Here is an 18,288-nt window from a genome sequence, read left to right on the forward strand (position 1 = left end):
AACAATGACATCACCATTCCATTACACCTTAATGCGCAAATGTAGCAATGGACTGAAACTGAGCAAGCTCCCCGCCTGTCTGTAACACTGACAGAGCATGATTCTCCCCCTCAAAGCCCCAGTACCCACTTTCTTATTAACCTTTTTAAGTACTTAAGAAGGAAGGTTCCCTTCTCTCCTACTGTCGGCTCAGAAGAATTGATCAAATCATCCCATTTCAGAAACCTCTTACTGTTACGCCAGCTGCATCAAACCAGAAAGTATTCATTTTACAAAAAGAAGGATGAATCGCCCCTATTGTGTTAACTAAAACAGCGTATGAGCTTGTCACTAGAAACTATCATTCTTCAGCAGTCAGAACAAGTGCCAGAACTCTAAGTATTCCTGTATGGAATGTTAGAATCACAATTGGCACTGTTACACAAGTCTCTAGTTACATAAGAGCCATTCGGTCTATCTAGCCTTTATGCATAAGCCTACGTGCTCCTATATGCAAAGGGTTATGGGAGTATGGAACAAGCTACTCAGCCATGTTCCTAAACCTGATACCTCGTTTCTTTCAAGAAACCGGTGGATGAGATCCTTGGATTATTTAGCTACTATCTACCATCTACTGTCTTTTGCCATCTGTTCTTATGTGTGTGTGTGTTGTAAGCCAGTGTATCACAGTGGCCAAAGGAGGGAGTCGGACAGAGTTTGGAGATCAGAAATTGACAGACTTAGCACCGCCCAAGTGAGATATTTGAGTGCAAAACTCAAACCTGCTTATTTTCACACCTGAGCCCTCTTCCACTTCCTTCTCTCTCTTTCTCTTTCCCTTCTTGTGCTCTACTGCTTCTCCCTTTGCAGACAAAATCTTTCTGCAGCCACCTCTTCAGCCCCCCGGAGCCTCCTATCAAGCGCATTCATTCCTGATCTAGATTTAGAGCTCACGTTTACCAAGCTCCAGCAAACACTGCCCACCAGAGCAGGCGTTAAAAGATCTCGAATAGGAACAGGCACAAATAAAGTGGGAGTGATATGGTTGATTACCAGTGTGCTGTGCAAATACACTGTAGCTAGGCAGGCTGCCTGCAGTGTTAAATGGCCACATACAGGATACCACGCCTTGGAAAAAGCGCAAATGTATTACTGCTGAGCAGCCATGGAAGGAAAAGGGAAAAACATAGGAAACTTTTAATTCACCGAAATATGATACTGGAGTCTTTGTAAGTCAAGAAAGATGACAATAAGATGGCTTGTTCCTGTCCTTTTCATAGCATGACTTCCAACTTTCCCCATGTTCCAGTGTACTTCAGTTGAGTTTTGCAGAAGCCTTCAGAGCTCAGAGACAGGATCACTCAGTTTATCTGATTAAATAATGGTTTATTATTGGCTGTTGCTAGTATTTTTTTGCACTGATGTTTTTTTGTTGCTGTTTTACTTTTCTGTATCAAAAACTTGTTCCTAAAGGATCAGTTACGATAACCCTCAGGCTGTTTTTACTCCTTAGAGGTGGCACCGAAGGATAGTGAATCCATTGAAAAGCCACCTGAAGTCTTGTGGATGGGGCAAAGCCAGGAACTGCCCAACTCTAGTTCTCAAAGGGACAGCAGCCCTGTGGAAAATGATGAACTGCTCCATCTAAGCTAACGAGCAGCTCAATTAGGTGATTAAGAGGAGAGGTGGAATGTAAACCTGAAGTCACTGTGACCCTACGGGACTGGACGTGTGCACCCCTGGTGTACAGGAACACCCCGAGAGCTGGCGATGGAAGTGTGTGTCTCTCTCTCACACGCATGCTGCTGTGTCAAGGGTGCAGTTAACAGGGCAGGTGTTGGGTTGAGTGCTTGTGCCAGATTACACTCAGAGCCACATACTTTGATCCCCAGAGAGAGAGAGACTTTTCATGGGATTTGCATTTTACCACAGATAATCCCGTTAGGAAGCAATTTCTACCCCTTCACACAATTCAGGGAGTTCCTAGCAGTTCACATGGTGTAAAAAGTGTTCACCTAAGAATTATATAGTTAACGCTTTCATTTTTGTCACAGTGTTCATACTTTGGATACATTTAACCTACCTGAAGTCCGATATGTTGCTACAGTAGTATGCTATGTTAACAGGTGACATAACTAAGATCTAAGCTAAAATCTAGAGGTATATTTGAAGGTGTAAGCATTGTGGACATGCATTCATTTTACACTTTTTGGAGCATTGTGACAGACTTCTTCTGCTCTCCAGCACACCTCTAGGATTGTGCTGTGTAGCTTTGCTTTGGTGGTCTCTACTATGAAAGTAAGTTAGGCTAATTCCCACAAGAGGGCGCCTTTTACCAAATTTCTCCTTCCTCTCCCTTAAGCAACACCTTTCAACCAGTGCTATGTAGTGGTCATCTTTCCACTGCCAGGGTGTTTTTACTTCTAGTATACTACGGTTCGTCTTCTTATTGCATACCAGACGCTCATGCAAACAGCTTTTCCTGGACTGCCCAGCTTGCTTAATTCATAATTGTAGTTTTTAGCGAACATTCAGGAGGGATGACGTCCTTCAAGTTCTCCTTCAGACTTCTGCTGAAGTTCTCCATGAGTTCAGGTCCCGAAAAGCTAGAAATACCATAGTAAGCCTCTCACTTACAGTACGTGCATATGTCTTTCTGCATCCGACCTCCTCCCCCATCTCCACCTTTTCAGCTGCCCCTTTCTCTCTTTGCATGGGGGTCCCAACGTCCTTCAGCCACTTACAGGTGCTTCGAGTGCCACCCCTCTCAGTAAACATGCCCAAATGCATTCTCCTACTGGGTGTCCTTATTCCTTGTGAAAGGAATGTGTTTTTCCTGCTCTTTGGTTTCATCTACCCCTTTACCAGCAAATTCCTAAGGCAGGTGTCCTGTCACTGAGGGATACAGAACATTTTTTGCCCCAGAGGACAGGATCACTCAGTTTATCTGATTAAATAATGGATTATTATTGGCTGTTGCTAGTATTTTTTTGCACTGATGTTTTTTTTTGTTGCTGTTATATCTGCCTTTATTATGAGCATAATCAGATGTTATGAGACCATCAGGTATAATAAGACCATCAGGCATCATAAGGCTCATAGATTAATTAATCTGTGGAGAGACCATTTGGAAGGGGCTTGTCTATCTGTCAGCAGCTTTAGTGTTTTGGCGCTTGCAAGCTGTATTTTGACAGTCCTGTCAGTTATTCACTAGGCCCTGCCTGTGAGGCTCTGTTGAGTTCTGAATCGGTCTCATTTTGAAGCTGTCTGTATTAAAGCGCTGTGTTCAGTGTGGAATCCAGGACATGGGGAAATAGGATTGAGGAAGTTTTTTGTCCTGGCTGAGATCTGATGAAAAAGACTGTAATCAGAAACCTGAGAGAAGCAGTATCATCACAGTATAGTACAGCACACCTCCAGATAATAATACTTGTTAGTGTAGACTCAACGTGCTTACTGTGCTGTTCATAAGCCCACGGAGAAGCAGTGACCCAGTGTCAATACAGTATATCTTAGATACAGATAGCTTTAACTACTGTACATTAAAGACCCAGTATAACATGATAAGCATGGATTTTGTTCTCTGCTTGCATAACCTGTGTTGTAAAACAAAAGAATTACAGTACAAGTTTGGATTACAGTACAAAAGAAGATTGATGTTTGTTGGGCAGTCTGTCTAGGCAGTGTGTGCTTCTGACACCTTGCTTTGAAGAACTGAACAGCTGTTCCTTTTCTGCTTAGCCACGCCCCCTGCCTTTGTCCCACCCCGCCCATTTCCCTGGGGTCCATTCCGTTGTCAAGGAGACGGTCAGCTACTGGACGTTTTAGGGACCTCCTGGTCTGGGAGAGGTCTGTTCTAAACCAGAGGCCTGACACAGTGTGTGGGAGCAGTTGTGTATTTAAGAAAACAACCTCCAGTGAGTGGGAGAGAGAGAATTTGCTCTCTTATGAATGCTTGTGAGACAGACTAGGAATGGATCACAGCAGGAGAAACAGTCGGACTGGGTCAGCGCCTTTAAGATCCGATAACCCCGGGGACCAGGCCGTGATGTACCTACTGTCTTTGGTCCAGCAGGATCCGGAATTATTATGGAATGCTGCATCTCTCATGAAGGTAACAGGGAGAATTTAATATTAACCCTACATATGGGAAGACTGGCATCTTGCTAAGCTACAGTATGTTGTGTGCAAGAGATTAGTCTTTCAGTTTTATTCCTTGTCATGATCACTTGGCATTCAGTCACTTTTAAACATGAGGGATGTTTATATTGCTGATGCTTGTTTATATTTTTCACAACAGCTGCATCACATACTGTATCTTGAACCTGCTATGTCATTTTCAGTCTTGACATGCTGAGCGTGTGTAACTTGCACAAGAGTCATACAAGCGCTCTTAGTCTCCATTCGTTTCTAATATACAAACTGGCAAGTGAATGCGGCTTTTTGAGCTGTTGGGTTAAGGTGGGATGAAGTAATGAAGTTTTTCACTGCTTACCTAAACCCTTGTGTCTTTGCTTTCTAATTAAGGGCCAATTACAGAAGAATTGTCTTTATCCGAAGGCGCTGTTTTGTGTAGAATTTGTATGTACGGTATGTTGCTGATGAAACTCCCTAAAAGTTCAAAGGAATTTAATATTTTCAACTTTGAGGAGTTACAGCAATTATGACCAATACCAGATGTTCTGGGACAAATCCCAGAACATACAACCTTTACTTGAAAGCAATTGATTATCAATTATTTGCCTAACAGAGTGGTTGTACCAATATTCTGTAAGGGGAGCTAATAGGAAAGTGTAGTATTGATTCTCAGTTGGTTATTTCACTGGATGCAGAGCAGGGACCCGATCAAAGCCCCAGCCTGGAGCCTGGGAAAGGCTCTACTGACTAATCATGTCTCCTTTCTAACATCAGTATGCTGTTCTCTGGGAGATATTTATAGTGGGTCAGTCTGTTTTCTTTTGGTCCTTAACTAAAGTCCCTGCTCAGTGAAGCGAGTTCCAAGAAAGATAATTAAGTCTTTTTGCTCTGTTTGGAATCCAGAGAATAAATAAGCAAGAAGCTCTTCCTGTTTGTGTTCCCAGATTGAACGCCAGTCTACTGTATACTGAAAACATGTTCCTAAGAAGACAGCAACATGCTTTTGCACAAATATTCCCCAAAGAGGTTTTAACTGGAATGCTTTTTTAGTTTACTTCGAGATGGATGTAAATTAATGGTCGTGACTTTTCCGTTGGATTTATAGCATTCAATTTGTCTTGTTTATAGAAGAAGATTTCTCACATCCTTACCATGCTGATTTTACAGTTTTTCAGTTGCAATGTTGTCAAGCCTCATAACAGAAAAGTGGTTTTCTTCTTAAAATCAAATTGTTAATCTTAAAAATCAGAGTATTGGTACTTTTTCTGAAGTCCCATGGTCTTGGCTGGGAAAGAGCACTAGTAAAATCATAAAAGAAACCACAGTTTTTTTTCCAGTTTTGGTTAAAGGGTTGATCTTTTTGGATTCAATTTTCTAACTGTATTACTGCTGCAATTAGTCTAAGGTCTCTGCAGGCAATGCCTTTTGTATTCATTTTATATTAAACTACGGCTTTGTGAATGGATACACACAGTCACACATGACTGATCTGTACGTGAAGCTATGCACCACTTGCTCGCTTCACTCAGAAAGACAAAAACCACCTTCAAATGTTGTAAACCTTAGCTCTGAAATCCTTAGTGAGCCTTCAAGATGCCTGGCACAGCTTTTTATCAAAAAGTGCTATAACTGAAGACCCATCTCATATTCTTCTTTTGAACTTTTGCCTTCAGGACGATGTTTTCACTGCAAGACAAATAAAAGAAATGTAGCCCCGTGTACAAAGGTGCACACACTTTTAATACTGTATGAAATATCGCTGTTACTTCCTTAATTGTTTCTATGGTCCATTTGCCGTTTATGTATATTTTCCTTAGTGAAGTTGTTTGATTTGGAATGTGTTGTTGTTGTTGCACTTGCTGCTTAAAACCCCCCTCACCTTGGGGATGAAGAACAGTATTTTGAATTGAAATCGGAAAGCTTATGAATGAGGAAATAAATATTTCAACCCCCCCACCAGGGGCCTAGAGAAACTATGCTCATAAAAGTGAAAGAATGCTGGCAGCTGTAAAAAGAAACACTGGCGGTTAGGTGGATAATAATTTGTGGAGATAAAGGCGCACTAACTTTATTCCCTTTGTGGTTTTGCTCCTCCTCCTTCTCGCCCGCAGGTTGAGCAGACAGGTTAGTAAGGAGAAGCAGGGAGAAGGGTGGGACACATAGGAACCGCAGTGTTGACTCATGTACTGCGTGTCTGCGTGCTGGGCTGGGGTGAATCTGGCATTCTCTTAAATGAGTTACTGGTGCCCAGACGTCTTCCGGAGGTCTCCTTGTTTAGCATATGTGAACATTTATGCAGAATGCGCGTGAGTATGGTGGGATTTTGTAGTTCTGCTGATCAGCAGAGGCAGGAATGGAGAAATCTTGTTCGGTTTTTGGTGGAACTGTTTCCTTAGGGTTAGGAAGCCTGGAGCTGACGATAAGGGGTGTCGAAACTGTTGCTTTGAATTTAGCGCTTATTTGAGTGCGGTTTGCTGTCCGCTCTTCTGCAGAAGGCAGTTACGGCCTTCGATTCAGATGCGAGGGAGTAGATCGACTGGGGAAAACTCAGGATTATCGGTCCTCTGTTTGATCAAAGACGCCTGTAGAAGAACAGCTTTGTGTCGCCACAGAATGCACTCGTAACAAAGTGCAGGATAGCGGTGTGGGCTTGTTTAGGCTACCTGAGTTGAAACTCAGTGTGCTGTTTTCTTTAAAGAGTCATGCTAGAAACATTTACTCAGACATAACATTTTAGTGACAAAGGCATGTTCTGTCATGTGGTAGTCGGCAGTATCAGTAGCTTTATGGTTACACTGCTGGGCTATAGTCAGCCCAGTAGCTCAGTGCACTCGGCAGTCCTTAATTAAAGTGCAGAATGGCAGCGTGTTCACTAGCTCAGTGTTAAGAGTGCCTACAATACTAGGGACTACACTATGGAAAACTAGATTTAAGCCACATAGGCACTATAGGATTGACTATAGCAGTGTCATGTTTTGATTGCAACCATAGAAAACCTAATGGTGGAATATTTCTGGTGAAGATCAAAAGGCTGGAATTAGAAATGAGAAATTTGATCTTCCTCCAGGCCTTTGCTCCTTGGTTTGTTTGCCTGTTTATTTCTCTTCTCTGCCTCTCTCAGCGGTTCCTCTGCCCCTGTTCCCTGCGGAGAGCTTCCCAGTGAGCTCCTCACTGCTCCTGCAATCTTGAAACACGAGGACAGGAGGCCTTGCTCTTAAAGTGGTCTCCTTTCTATGAGGAGCAGAGAGCTCTGGGGGTTACCACCCGTCTGACTAGGTGTGCCTGTCACTGCCTTCTAAAATCGAAATAAAAAAAAGTTCTAAAATCAAATTTCATTGTCTCAGAAGGTATTCACTCCCTTTTTGGGGGGAGAAACATACCTACAAGAATTTTCAAAATTGTAATCCTCAAAACTACCCTCAAAACATGGAAGATCCTCGGAGCTCTTACTCTACAGAGATTTGTGTCCAGCTTGTTTTTCTTCCAGTGCTCTCATGATCATATGTCACATTTTGGAAGAAATTCTGAGAGAAACCCAATAGCAATCACCTCTCTCCTTTACAAATGCAAATAGACCTGGGTATAAAGACTGCTTTCAGAGCTATTATTTTTACTATCTCTGTTTAGAAGTAATGAAAGAATAAGTGAGGAGTTGACTGCAATGGAGACCCAAGTCTTGTGCGTCCCCTCATCCAAGGCTGAGAATCAAGCCACTGAATTTCTTTAGCCTGGAGCTCCCTGTGCCTTGTTAGATCCTGCTTCAGAATGGGATGGAAAAAAGCAAAATTAGATGCCTGAATGAAGCACTTTGTTTCAAAATCAGATTTCAGTAGAAAATTGTGTTTACGGTACTGGGGGATAGATCTTTGTGTTCAGTCACTCGGTGTTCAACAAGTGGGCAGATGTGTGTCTGGGTTGTTAGCTATCAAAATGAATTAATTGTACTAATTGGGTACAGAGACTAATCCCAACACATAGCACACTCATGTCTGATAATGACTGCTACTGTACTTCCCAATTCAAAGACTCCTGATATGATACAGCAATGTTCTGACTGGCTTAAATTTTACTTTGTTCTTTGTTCAGTACAAGTACAAATAAAATGTGATGTTAAGGCAAATAAGTTGTAGGTTCAGTCCTCGAGATAAATTCAAATTTACAGATTACCTTGTAGGTGATTCTTAACTCTAAAAGCTTAACCATGCCGATACATGACCCTGTGCTCTACTCTTTCCTGTTGTGAGTTTCCCTGTTGTGTCTGAGTTCACCTGGTGTGTCTCTCTCCAACCTTCTTCATGATGGCCATTAGTCACACAACACAGAGACGCATAATTACAGGGAGGGTAGACTGCTGCTGGAAATTCCAGCCCACTGAAGAGACCGGAGGCTGAGGTCACTGAGTAAACGCAGAGACCCAGCCTTCTAGAGCACTGATAAGGCTGAGCTCCAGAGGAACAGAAAAACTGAGAGCTGCCAACTGGAGCAATAGCTTGCTTTCTGCTTCTTGTTAGCGATGTCTCGTACGCAGAAAAAATATTTTCCATCAGCGGAAAAGCAGCACAGCCAGCTATAGTAGAATCAGATATAGACTCCAGTTCTCGCAATGCATCAATCCATTTTTCTGTTACTTTTTAAGTTTTATTGTGAAAATACCAATCTAAAAACCATGTTACATTTTCCATCCTAATTTTCTGAACAGGTATGTTAGCATGCTTCCTATATATCAGATTCTTTACGAAATATTCCTGTTTCACACGTTCTACATTAACTTAAATGAACTTAAGTATAAACAGCATAAGATCTAAGGTCCAAAATCCTTTAAAGACTTGCAAAATAATCTCTAATGTAAGTCCCGATAATCACGTTTTATTCATTAGAAACATTAAAAAGAATGGCATCCAGTTCTAACTGGCAGTGGGCTCCCCAAGGGATCCTGTGAATTTTTGGATGGTGCCACAAAGTCTACAGATAAAGGAGGAGCCAGCAACAGTTGGCATGCTGGGTTGAAGGGTCAGTGGGAGGTCAGAGGTCATTGTCCCCTTGTTGCACTGGCATGGCGGGGAGCTCAGAGTGGGCAGCTGCTGTAGTTGAGCACAGCTGTGTCTGTGAGAGGACGGGAGCAGCACAGGGCCGAGGTCAGCTGGGAGACAACAACCTGTCTGCTATAAATAACCGCCCCTGCTTTCAGTGTTGTTTTAGAGACGTTTAAGGAGCGAGCTTAATCGTTTATTTGCAACCAAGCAGAGGATAACGATATATATTTTCTTATCTGTTCACGGGGGAATAAACCCATTGGGCATTGCTTCTTCGGTCTTTACTCACAGTCACAGATCGAATGCACCTTCCTTGTTTTATTAAGCAAAAGATAGCTCATGTCTGCCTCAGGCTACAAGCTGAATTGACTGGTTACTAATTAGGCCCCTGACTGACTAGCAAGCATCTGTGGAACTGGGGGCCGTCCTGCCTTGTAATCCTGGGAAGGTCATGCAATGGAAGAGGCTGTGGATGTCAGGAATGAGGTGATGCCGCAGAGCAGTGAGAGGAGGATCTCAGTACTTCGGATTTCATCGTGCAGCTTGCTGGGTGTGAAAGAGACAGAATATTTTAGGGTTCTTGTGAAGCCCTCAGCTCATTGCTTGGTCAACAGCCCATCCTTCTTTTCAAGCACGGAAGTGAGCCGTGATAAAGGCTGGATCCCACACTGATTAACGCGGTTCTGGACAGGACAAAACGCGATAGATGGGGCGTAGCTTCCTCTGACCAGACCCCACGGCCGTTTCTTGGTGGGAAAACTGAACAACGCTGGCCGCATTTGCTGTAGAGGTGACGCTCTTTGTGTCCTGAGAGGGTTAAAAACAGCTTCAGCTCCGCGGCAGATCAGCACCCTCGGGAGTTAGCCTAGGGACTCCTCCGAAACGCTCTGTTGCCGGTCTGGTAACGGTCTGGCCCCGGTTGTGCGTTGTGCAGGAACGGCAGCGCCTGGAGACGATCCTCAATCTGTGCGCGGAGTACAACAAGGCAGACCTGGTGCCCGGGGCCGAGGCGGGCAGGATGGGCTTCCCTGGGGAGGCGGGGGGCAGGAGGCCGTTGGTGGAGGTGGGGGTCTCGCCGGCGCACCGCGGGCCGCCGCGGCAGAGGGAGAGCGACGAGGAGAACCTGAAAGAGGAGTGCAGCAGCACAGAGAGCACGCACCAGGAGGTCAGTGGCCACTTTCCCCTCACTCCCTCACCCCCCCTGCATCAATTGACCACATTCTTCCATCACTCGTTTCCTTCTCCACCTCATTCGAGGTCCAAAAAACAGTTATGTTTCGGAAAAAATGGGCACTGGTTCAATATTACCGGTCACGAGCCCCAAAATAAAATCTGAGCTGTTCCGTTTCACTGACTACATTCTGGGTCAGTGTGTGACTTGTGTGAGACAAATACTTTAGCTCTGAGCCTCCAATGTGAGAGAAACTCCAGAAATGCGCCATGACAGCTCCCCCTCCCTTTGCTATTAGCACTTTGCTGTCCCATGGAGCTGCAGTCTCTGCTCCTATGGCTGTGGTCAGCGAGAACGAAGGCAGCAAAGGCTCACAGTTCACAACTAATAATAATAATTGCTTACACTTATATAGCGCTTTTCTGGACACTCCACTCAAAGCGCTTTACAGGTAATGGGGACTCCCCTCCACCACAGCCACCTGTGTGCAGCCCCCACCTGGATGATGTGACGGCAGCCATAGTGCGCCAGGACGCTCACCACACACCAGCTATCAGTGGGGAGGAGAGCAGAGTAATGAAGCCAGTTCATAGATGGGGATTATTAGGAGGCCATGATAGGTAAAGGCCAATGGGAAATTTGGCCAGGACGCCGGGGTTATACCCCTACTCTTTTCGAGAAACGCCCTGGAATTTATAATGACCACAGAGAGTCAGGACCTCGGTTTTGTGTCAAACATGTCACACTGAAGAAGCTGAGCTACAGTTCACTTTGTCTAAGTGTGACCCTTGCAATGGTCTAGGCTGTTTAGATGAAAACATGGGAGTGTGAATATCACGGCATTTTGTAATGGTACCACGGCACATTTTCCTGGGGAACCTTAAGTGTTTGGTTAAGTGTTGTGTCCCCAGATCCAGGGTGGGGACCCTCCCGCGCTGTGCCCAGCCCCTTCTCACTCTCCCTTGCCTCCAACCGCAGCATGAAGACGCCCCAGGGAGCGGCGGCGCCAGCCGACAGGAAGTGGGTTACTTGGAGGAGGAGAGGCTGCGGGTTCTGGCCCGAGTGGACGAGCTAAAGGCCCGCGTCACCGAACTAGAGCAACAGCTGCAGGAGTCCAAGCAGGAGGTGGGAGGGTTGAGAGATGATAATAATAAATAACGAACCTCTCTGTTGTACAATAGTTCTGATGTAGAGAAATAGCGTTATAAAATAATGAAGTAGTTATAAAGTAAATACATGTGATTTGAAACAAGTTCGGCGGTCAACTGCTCAAGTCCTCATGGGATTGGGGTTTGGCTAGTTTTTGGTTCTCCCTCAAACTGTTTTTAATAACCACTTGCTGACTGGACAAGCGGACGTTGTCCGTTGCTTTTTACGATCCATCAGTAACCCATGGGACTACGGGCTCTGCCGGCGTGGCGTGGGGTTTCGGGGCAGCTAGCGGGCAGTCTGGAAATGAGGAGCAGGGCCGGAGCGCGGGAATCCCGCTTGAACGTGTGTGTGTCCGCAGGCGGAGATGGAGCGAGCTCTCCTGCAGGGAGAGAGGCAGGCGGAGCTGGAGCAGCTGGAGGCCGAGCAGGAGATCATCGGGCAGCTGGGGCGCAAGCTGAGCGAGCTGGAGTGTGCCATTCAGAGGGAGAAAGATAAGGTACCAATTGTACAGGGGTGGCGATATTATAGCTCATAACACCACCAACACCACCAACACCTCAACATATTCAGAGCGTGCACGTCTCCAAGAGGCTCGCAGGTATGCCTCCTCCCTGGTACTCGGGAGTCCCGGATCCCCCTATCGTAGCTCAAGTACATCTCTCCAGGTAGACCTGCAGGATCTTCCCCACTCCCTGACGCGTGAAGGTAGCTGTTTGGAGGGGTGTCCTGAAAACAAGCCCGAATGATGACGGAGAATCAAATGTTTCTTTCTGGGACATCACTGGTGTCGGGAGTAAAAGCGTTACATTTATTTAGGGGGAGATCTCGACATGAGATAATTGGACTATGTTCAATTGGAAGGGAGTCCCGAGCGGTGTAAGTGGTCGCAGTGAACGTACTGTACACAGCTGCGGTCATAATCGGTGCTACAGTAGGCAGTGTTGAGAATGCATTAGCACTTCTATTTAAAGCCAGGCAAGTGTCATATTATATTATTAAGTCTCATATCCACTTAACAGTTAAGGGATTGGTTTATCCAACTTTTTTCACCTATTGAAAGCATCTCACTTTGGACTGTTGAACTGAAAGCTTTAAAGCTGGTTCTATTTTAGGATTTGCTGTCCCTTTCAGTGACATGCATGGTGCCCTGCTTTAAGAGGGTTGATGAAATTTGCTTTTTCTATTTCCTCTATTGGTTCTTCACCAACTCAGAAATGCAGTGTGACTTGGTGGGGATGTTTAATAGGTGCAGATCTGATTACTGGGGTACAATCCTTGTAATGCATGAATGGGTTTTTTCGTAGCTGGGCCAAGCAGGTTTTTTTTATGGAGGAGGATTTTTGGGGGGTTGGAGTGGCTGGACGAAAGAGAAAGAGGCCTCTAGCTGTGTTCTCGGTTGGCTGGGAGGCCCCTGCATCACACAGGTATTCCCACCTGTTCCCTACAAAACCACGCACTTCCCCGGCGTTCGCAGTTCCCCGTCACGCACAGGTTTGCTGGGACTGTGCTTTTCCTTCCTGCGTTTGTGGTTCCTTGCTGGCAGCGTTTGTGGTGTGCGAGGGTAGGAGTAAGCGCGAGAGCCTACTCTGGGAGCTGGGTGGTGGTCTGCTGGCTGTGAAGTGGATGTCCGACTAATGCAGCAGCCTGGCTGCATTAAAAGCCAACGTTTAGCTGGGGATGAGCCTCAATGGACTGAACAGTCTCTTCTGGTTTCTGGCACTGTTCTTAAGGCATGGCATTAACAGGGCAGCTGTGTGGCTCTTGCAGAAAAACACTGTGGTGATTTTTTCAGCGATTCCATTTTTTTGTCCACGCTATATACGCGTTTATAAGCATTGGGTAGAGCACTTGTCGCTATACGGTGGATTCAGGTTCATTTGCTGTCTGTCGTCTTTATGCAACAATGGGGGAGGAACGTGGTGCATGAAGCTGAAAGATATCAAAAGAAGATGGAAGATATCAAAGCCAACGAAAGCGTCTCAAGGAGCAGCCAAAAGCGATGGATCTGGAAGTTGACGGAACAGTGGTGGGGGAGGGTGGTTCCCAATGTATCAAGCTCTTATTTCGTTTTCGCTCGGTGATATCACAGCTACTGCCTCGGCTTGGTATGCACTCAGTTCCTCCCACCCTGAGGTCCGTGCAGCTCCCCCAGGTTGTCTGTTCTCGCCTATGAAGCAGTGCAGTCCGTTTAAAAGCTCATTTTCGTGGCAATTTAATGCCCCCTTTATTATCTTCGTAATTCGGTTTACGTGTCTCCAGATGATCTTCAAGCCCTTATTGTAGTGGAGCAGATTTATGTCAAACTCTGACACTAGTACTAGAAGAAGGTCTGGTCATGCTGCTCCATTGTGGTTAGTTTTATGGGCCTCTTAATTTCACAGTCTAATGAGAGAGCTGTGACTCTGAACTGTAGCCCACTGTATATCAAGAGGGGTGCATGAAGTATAGTATATAATACATACAGAACATAATATGTAAATTTGACATATCACTGTATATAGCCATGTACACACTATAGTTCATTTCATCAGTATGTATCATATTTAGAAGTACTTTCATATCTATATATTTAGCTACTTTCGTATCTATATTTTTAATATATGCTATATAAATACCATATACTGAAACAGTATCAAAATATATTTCTACCTGTTTTTTTTTCCTTTTTTAAGGTGAGTTTTACGATAGCTTCGAACACGGATGCGGCTGTCTTAGTGGTAAAGGGGATTTCACAGGGGTGTCGCGGTTGGGGGGGGGGGTTGGTGTGGTTGTGGGTAGATCCCATGAGAAGATTGGGGACCCATGAGAACCGTTACAAACAAGAGGAAGTGATGCGGCCCTTTCCGGCCTCCTTTATTTTTTTTTCCGGCCCTTTCGGTTTTCGGTTTTTCTGCTCGTCTTACAGGCGAGCTGGTCAGGGCTTCTCTGCAGCTTTGCTCCACTCACCCTCTGTACTAACCCCTTAATCTGCTCTCACCACCTCACCCTGCGCTGGCTGTGGGACTCTCTCTCTCTCTCCCCCCCACGTTTCCTCTTTCATTTTCTTTTTATTTGTGTTTCAGGAGGTAGGGACAACACTCGGCAGCTTAAAATGGGCTTTAGTGTCGTTCCGCTGGGTAGGCCGAAACGGTTGAAGGCATTCCCTGGCTTTAACTTGCTCGGCCAGGGGGGGTTTGGCACCCTGACCATGAGGTCATGAATCCCCGAGCAACCAAGGGTGGTGCTGAGGGAGTCCCGAATGGACCCACACCGAGAAGAGGTTACTGGGTACCTGCATTGAAAGCTGCAACACAGGAGGTTAGACCAGTTGACGGGATGTGGCAGCTGTCTTCTCTCCCGCCTTTCCTTCCTGACCTCTGACCTTGGTCCACAGTGAGGTTGGTTCTCCGAGGAGAGGGAGGGACAAAGGGAGCGCTGCCGAAAGGTATTTTGGGAAACCAAAATAAAAGCTGCTGACGGACCTGAGCGAGGCTTGAAAGGCTGTCTGGTTTCCTGCAAGGTGTGTTCTGGCAGCGATACAACTCGAAGGAGGTTTCTGGCCTCTCTCGGCTCCCTCGTTTGGGCCTTTGGGAGGTTACACTTTTTCTTGGATGGTGGCGGTTTTCTGTGGGCTATGTTGCGATCTGGGGTCCGGCAGCAGTTTCTCCTGGGGACAAGCCCCCTCTAATTAACCGTTTATCTTCCTGTCCCTCTAACTGGGCTTCCCTCAGGGGACCTGTCTTCATGAGGCATGTTTGACCGCCCAGTGTCGAAAGAGGCTTATCGCTGTATTAACAAAAACCAGGAGGTGTCCTTGCTGAAACCTCGTTTTGCGGCAAGGTTTCTCAGGATGAATGCTACAGGGTGAATTTGCTGAACTTTTTCGCTGAGCGCTGGAGGACAGGCAGTTATCTGAAGCTCTCCTGAGACAAAACAGTTTGGCTCCTCTCTGGAGGTTGACTACAAATGGGTTTGCCTTGAAGCCAGGGACACAGAAAGAGCTGTAGCCCCTGTGTAATGGCCAGAAATTTCAGCGGAGAAATGTCCAGCACTGCGGAGGGAAGGGGAATTCCTTGGAAGAACTGGGAAGCGTGTGTATGAGAGAGAGAGAGAGAAGTGAGCCTGTGGCTTTTGCCTCAGCTGGCGTGTCAATAACTTCTAACCGATGCCAAAACCCCACAAAGAAACATGCACAATGATAACAATAACTTCTCATAGAAATGATTTTTATGTTTGTGTTTCACTTTGCCATTTGTTTGTTAGCACAGAGGTGTAGCCAGAGCGTGGTGCAATTCAAGGCTTCTGGGGTCACTCCCAGTCCCTTTCCACCCCCACACCCTCCCCACCAAAACCCCATTGATCCTCATGCTCCCCTGATAAGTCAGTCTTAGCTGAAGGCATCTTTAATCCATATAATTGCCTTCAGGACCAACAGCTTTCTCTTTGTGTGGCCCAGAACATACATTTAAAGGGTGCCTGTAAATTGCGGTGCTTCAACGAAATGTCCAATTATAAAGGATATGTGTTTTCACAGTTCTGACCTTCTAGCCAATATCATTTATGGCTTGCCAGTCACTTTAGTGGCAGATCAATAAGCTCTTAGTAGAAATGCATGCTCTGGCATATCAATTTTAATCAGAGCGTAAGTTAATGGCCTTGATACCTTTATTGCTGTTTAAACAAAGCTCCTTGCAGGCACTATCTAAAGTCTGATAAAGATGCCTGCAGGCAGTATCTAAAGCCTTAGGTTGCTAGTTGTTTTCAAGTATTTATACAGGATCCAGGCTGAAAACTCGTTATTTATTACTATAGATCATGACCACTCTGGCAGAGAAGGTAAAAAAGAAACGCGATAACAACTTGGATGAACAGTTTACAATTCAGAGCAACATGTTTGCACCTTTAAAAAGGGCACATTATGTGCCATCCTCCTGAAAGCCAAAAGGTGAAGCAGAGAAGCACAAGTCCTGCTCTGTTGAGGGATACTTCTCAATATTACGTACATTTAAACTGGTAAAAAGACTTCCCCCACGCACTACTGACGAACCTGACAAGCTTTTTGCTTGGCCTGCAAGAGGCTGGAATAGCAGTTGTATCACCAGGCACTGTGGCTACATTCACACACTTTTGTGGTGTGAATGGCAGCTCAGCCAAAGCACAGACTAACAGCATGTGCCGTTGTTGTGCTGTGTTTCCAAAGCGATTTGGTTTGAGAAGTCTGTTCGGCCTGTAGAGGCTCTTGGTCTGGGTAGGGCGCTAAATAAAATTCGGAAAATATTTTTTTCTGTAATGAAGGCCGCAAACGAACCCTCAACCCAGCCCCAACCCCCAATTCTCTGGCTTATCCACTGTTGAGACGTCTAACCTTGAGAGCTTTTGCATGGCGTGGTTTTGAGCAGTGTGTTTTTCTCTCTCTCTCCCCCTTCTCTCTCTCTCTCTCTGCTTCCCCGGATTGCTTGTGTTTTTTTTAGGAAAGGGCAAATGTTGAAGCAGAGCGCGAGGCCCTGGAGAGGCTCCAGGATGGTTACAATGAGCTGAAGAACCAGCTTCATAACTGCCCCGAGTCTGTGAGGGAGCAGATACAGGAGCAGCTCAAAAGGGTCAGTCCTTCCCAGACAGCAGCAGCCACGTGCCTTCCTACCTGCCCCAACCCTCCTCTCTCACCCCGTCTTCAAAAAGAAGCCCCAGTCGCTATCCTGCTTAGCGCCGCTGGAAAAACAAAGCCATTCCACCAAAGGCATCTTTTGCTGCTGTTTTTTATTAACGCTTGTTGCTTTTGGAAAAAAGGTGTGAATGCTAGCACAGGGTTTTAAACGATAGATTTGTGTACCCTAAGACAGAACTGTTATTCCAAACAGCACCAAGTCCATCAAGCTTCGGCCTACACCATTCCATTAGGAGAGTCAAAGTGAAAGTGGAGTTCAGAACTGTTCCTCCATATTGATTTAGGATGCGTTAAAGCCTTTTCATCAAGCATTTCTTCTTTCTTTGTAACACTGCAAAATCTTGAGTCGGATACTAAAGTTTGCAAGCTGCTTTCCTGTTAGATGGGAGAGCTAAGAAAAGCCACAGGGGAACTGACTCTCAGTCTTGGTTTAAGGGAGCGCGCCGACTTTGAGAGATTCTCCTGTTTATGAGTAAGCCTTCCCTTGTTTAAGGAGATTGGGCAGGAAAGGTGCAAGATGTTCCTTCCCCCGATAAGAAAGCCCATCTTATCGCCAATTGGAACACAGTGCTGTTTAAATGAGACAGGAGTACTGTAGGAGTTCCAACCAGAGTGATAACATGAACCCCCGTCTTTTCCCAGCCCAAGTCATGAGCAGTCTGTCCCTAACCCTTTCCGGCCCTCTCCAGCCCCCCTCTATAACCGTGTGTTTCCACTGCACCAACAGTGCCGGGGTCAAAGGTCATTTGGGCTGGCCAAGGGTAAGGTGGTGCATTGTGGGTCAAGAGCGTCAAGGTTTGGGGTTTCTCAGTGCATGACTGTAGCATCCCGGTGTGATGTTGCCTTTGTGGGTGGTCAGTTTGTTTTTTCACTGTATTTCCTCTTCCACCTTATTATTATACTACATAACAATAACCACTTACTAATCTATTAATTATCTCATCATTTGGTTAAAGGGGTTTAAACTACAGAGTATTTCCTTGCTTATGTTTCTGGTCTCAACTTCTTCTGACTTCCTCAGAATGGTCTTTTTTGTGTTCTTTGTCTTTTCACTTACTACTTGGTATAGTTCTGGGTATTTAAAAAAAAACTTGCTACTTTTCCACTTACGATGACATTTTATTTCATTTGTACATAATTTATGGAGGATTTGTTGCTGCAGTGCAATTTAC

The 18,288-nt window shown here is 45.4% G+C and overlaps 1 protein-coding gene across 25 annotated transcripts in view; it reads left to right on the forward strand.

Moving 5' to 3' along the window:
• LOC102693393 (pleckstrin homology-like domain family B member 1) overlaps window positions 1-18,288 on the forward strand; it is a 107,735-nt gene that overhangs the window by 69,650 nt on the left and 19,797 nt on the right. For 22 of the 25 annotated variants that reach the window (XM_015337490.2, XM_069183042.1, XM_015337489.2 and 19 more), the window contains 4 exons: window positions 10,084-10,314; window positions 11,299-11,445; window positions 11,831-11,968; window positions 16,923-17,051. In XM_015337490.2, coding sequence (XP_015192976.2) covers window positions 10,084-10,314; window positions 11,299-11,445; window positions 11,831-11,968; window positions 16,923-17,051 — 645 coding nt within the window. The remainder of the gene's footprint in view (window positions 1-10,083; window positions 10,315-11,298; window positions 11,446-11,830; window positions 11,969-16,922; window positions 17,052-18,288) is intronic. The other 3 variants (XM_069183044.1, XM_015337502.2, XM_015337501.2) reach the window with 1 other exon arrangement.

The sequence above is a fragment of the Lepisosteus oculatus genome, chromosome 23 (genome assembly GCF_040954835.1).
Source record: "Lepisosteus oculatus isolate fLepOcu1 chromosome 23, fLepOcu1.hap2, whole genome shotgun sequence".
NCBI lineage: Eukaryota > Metazoa > Chordata > Actinopteri > Semionotiformes > Lepisosteidae > Lepisosteus > Lepisosteus oculatus.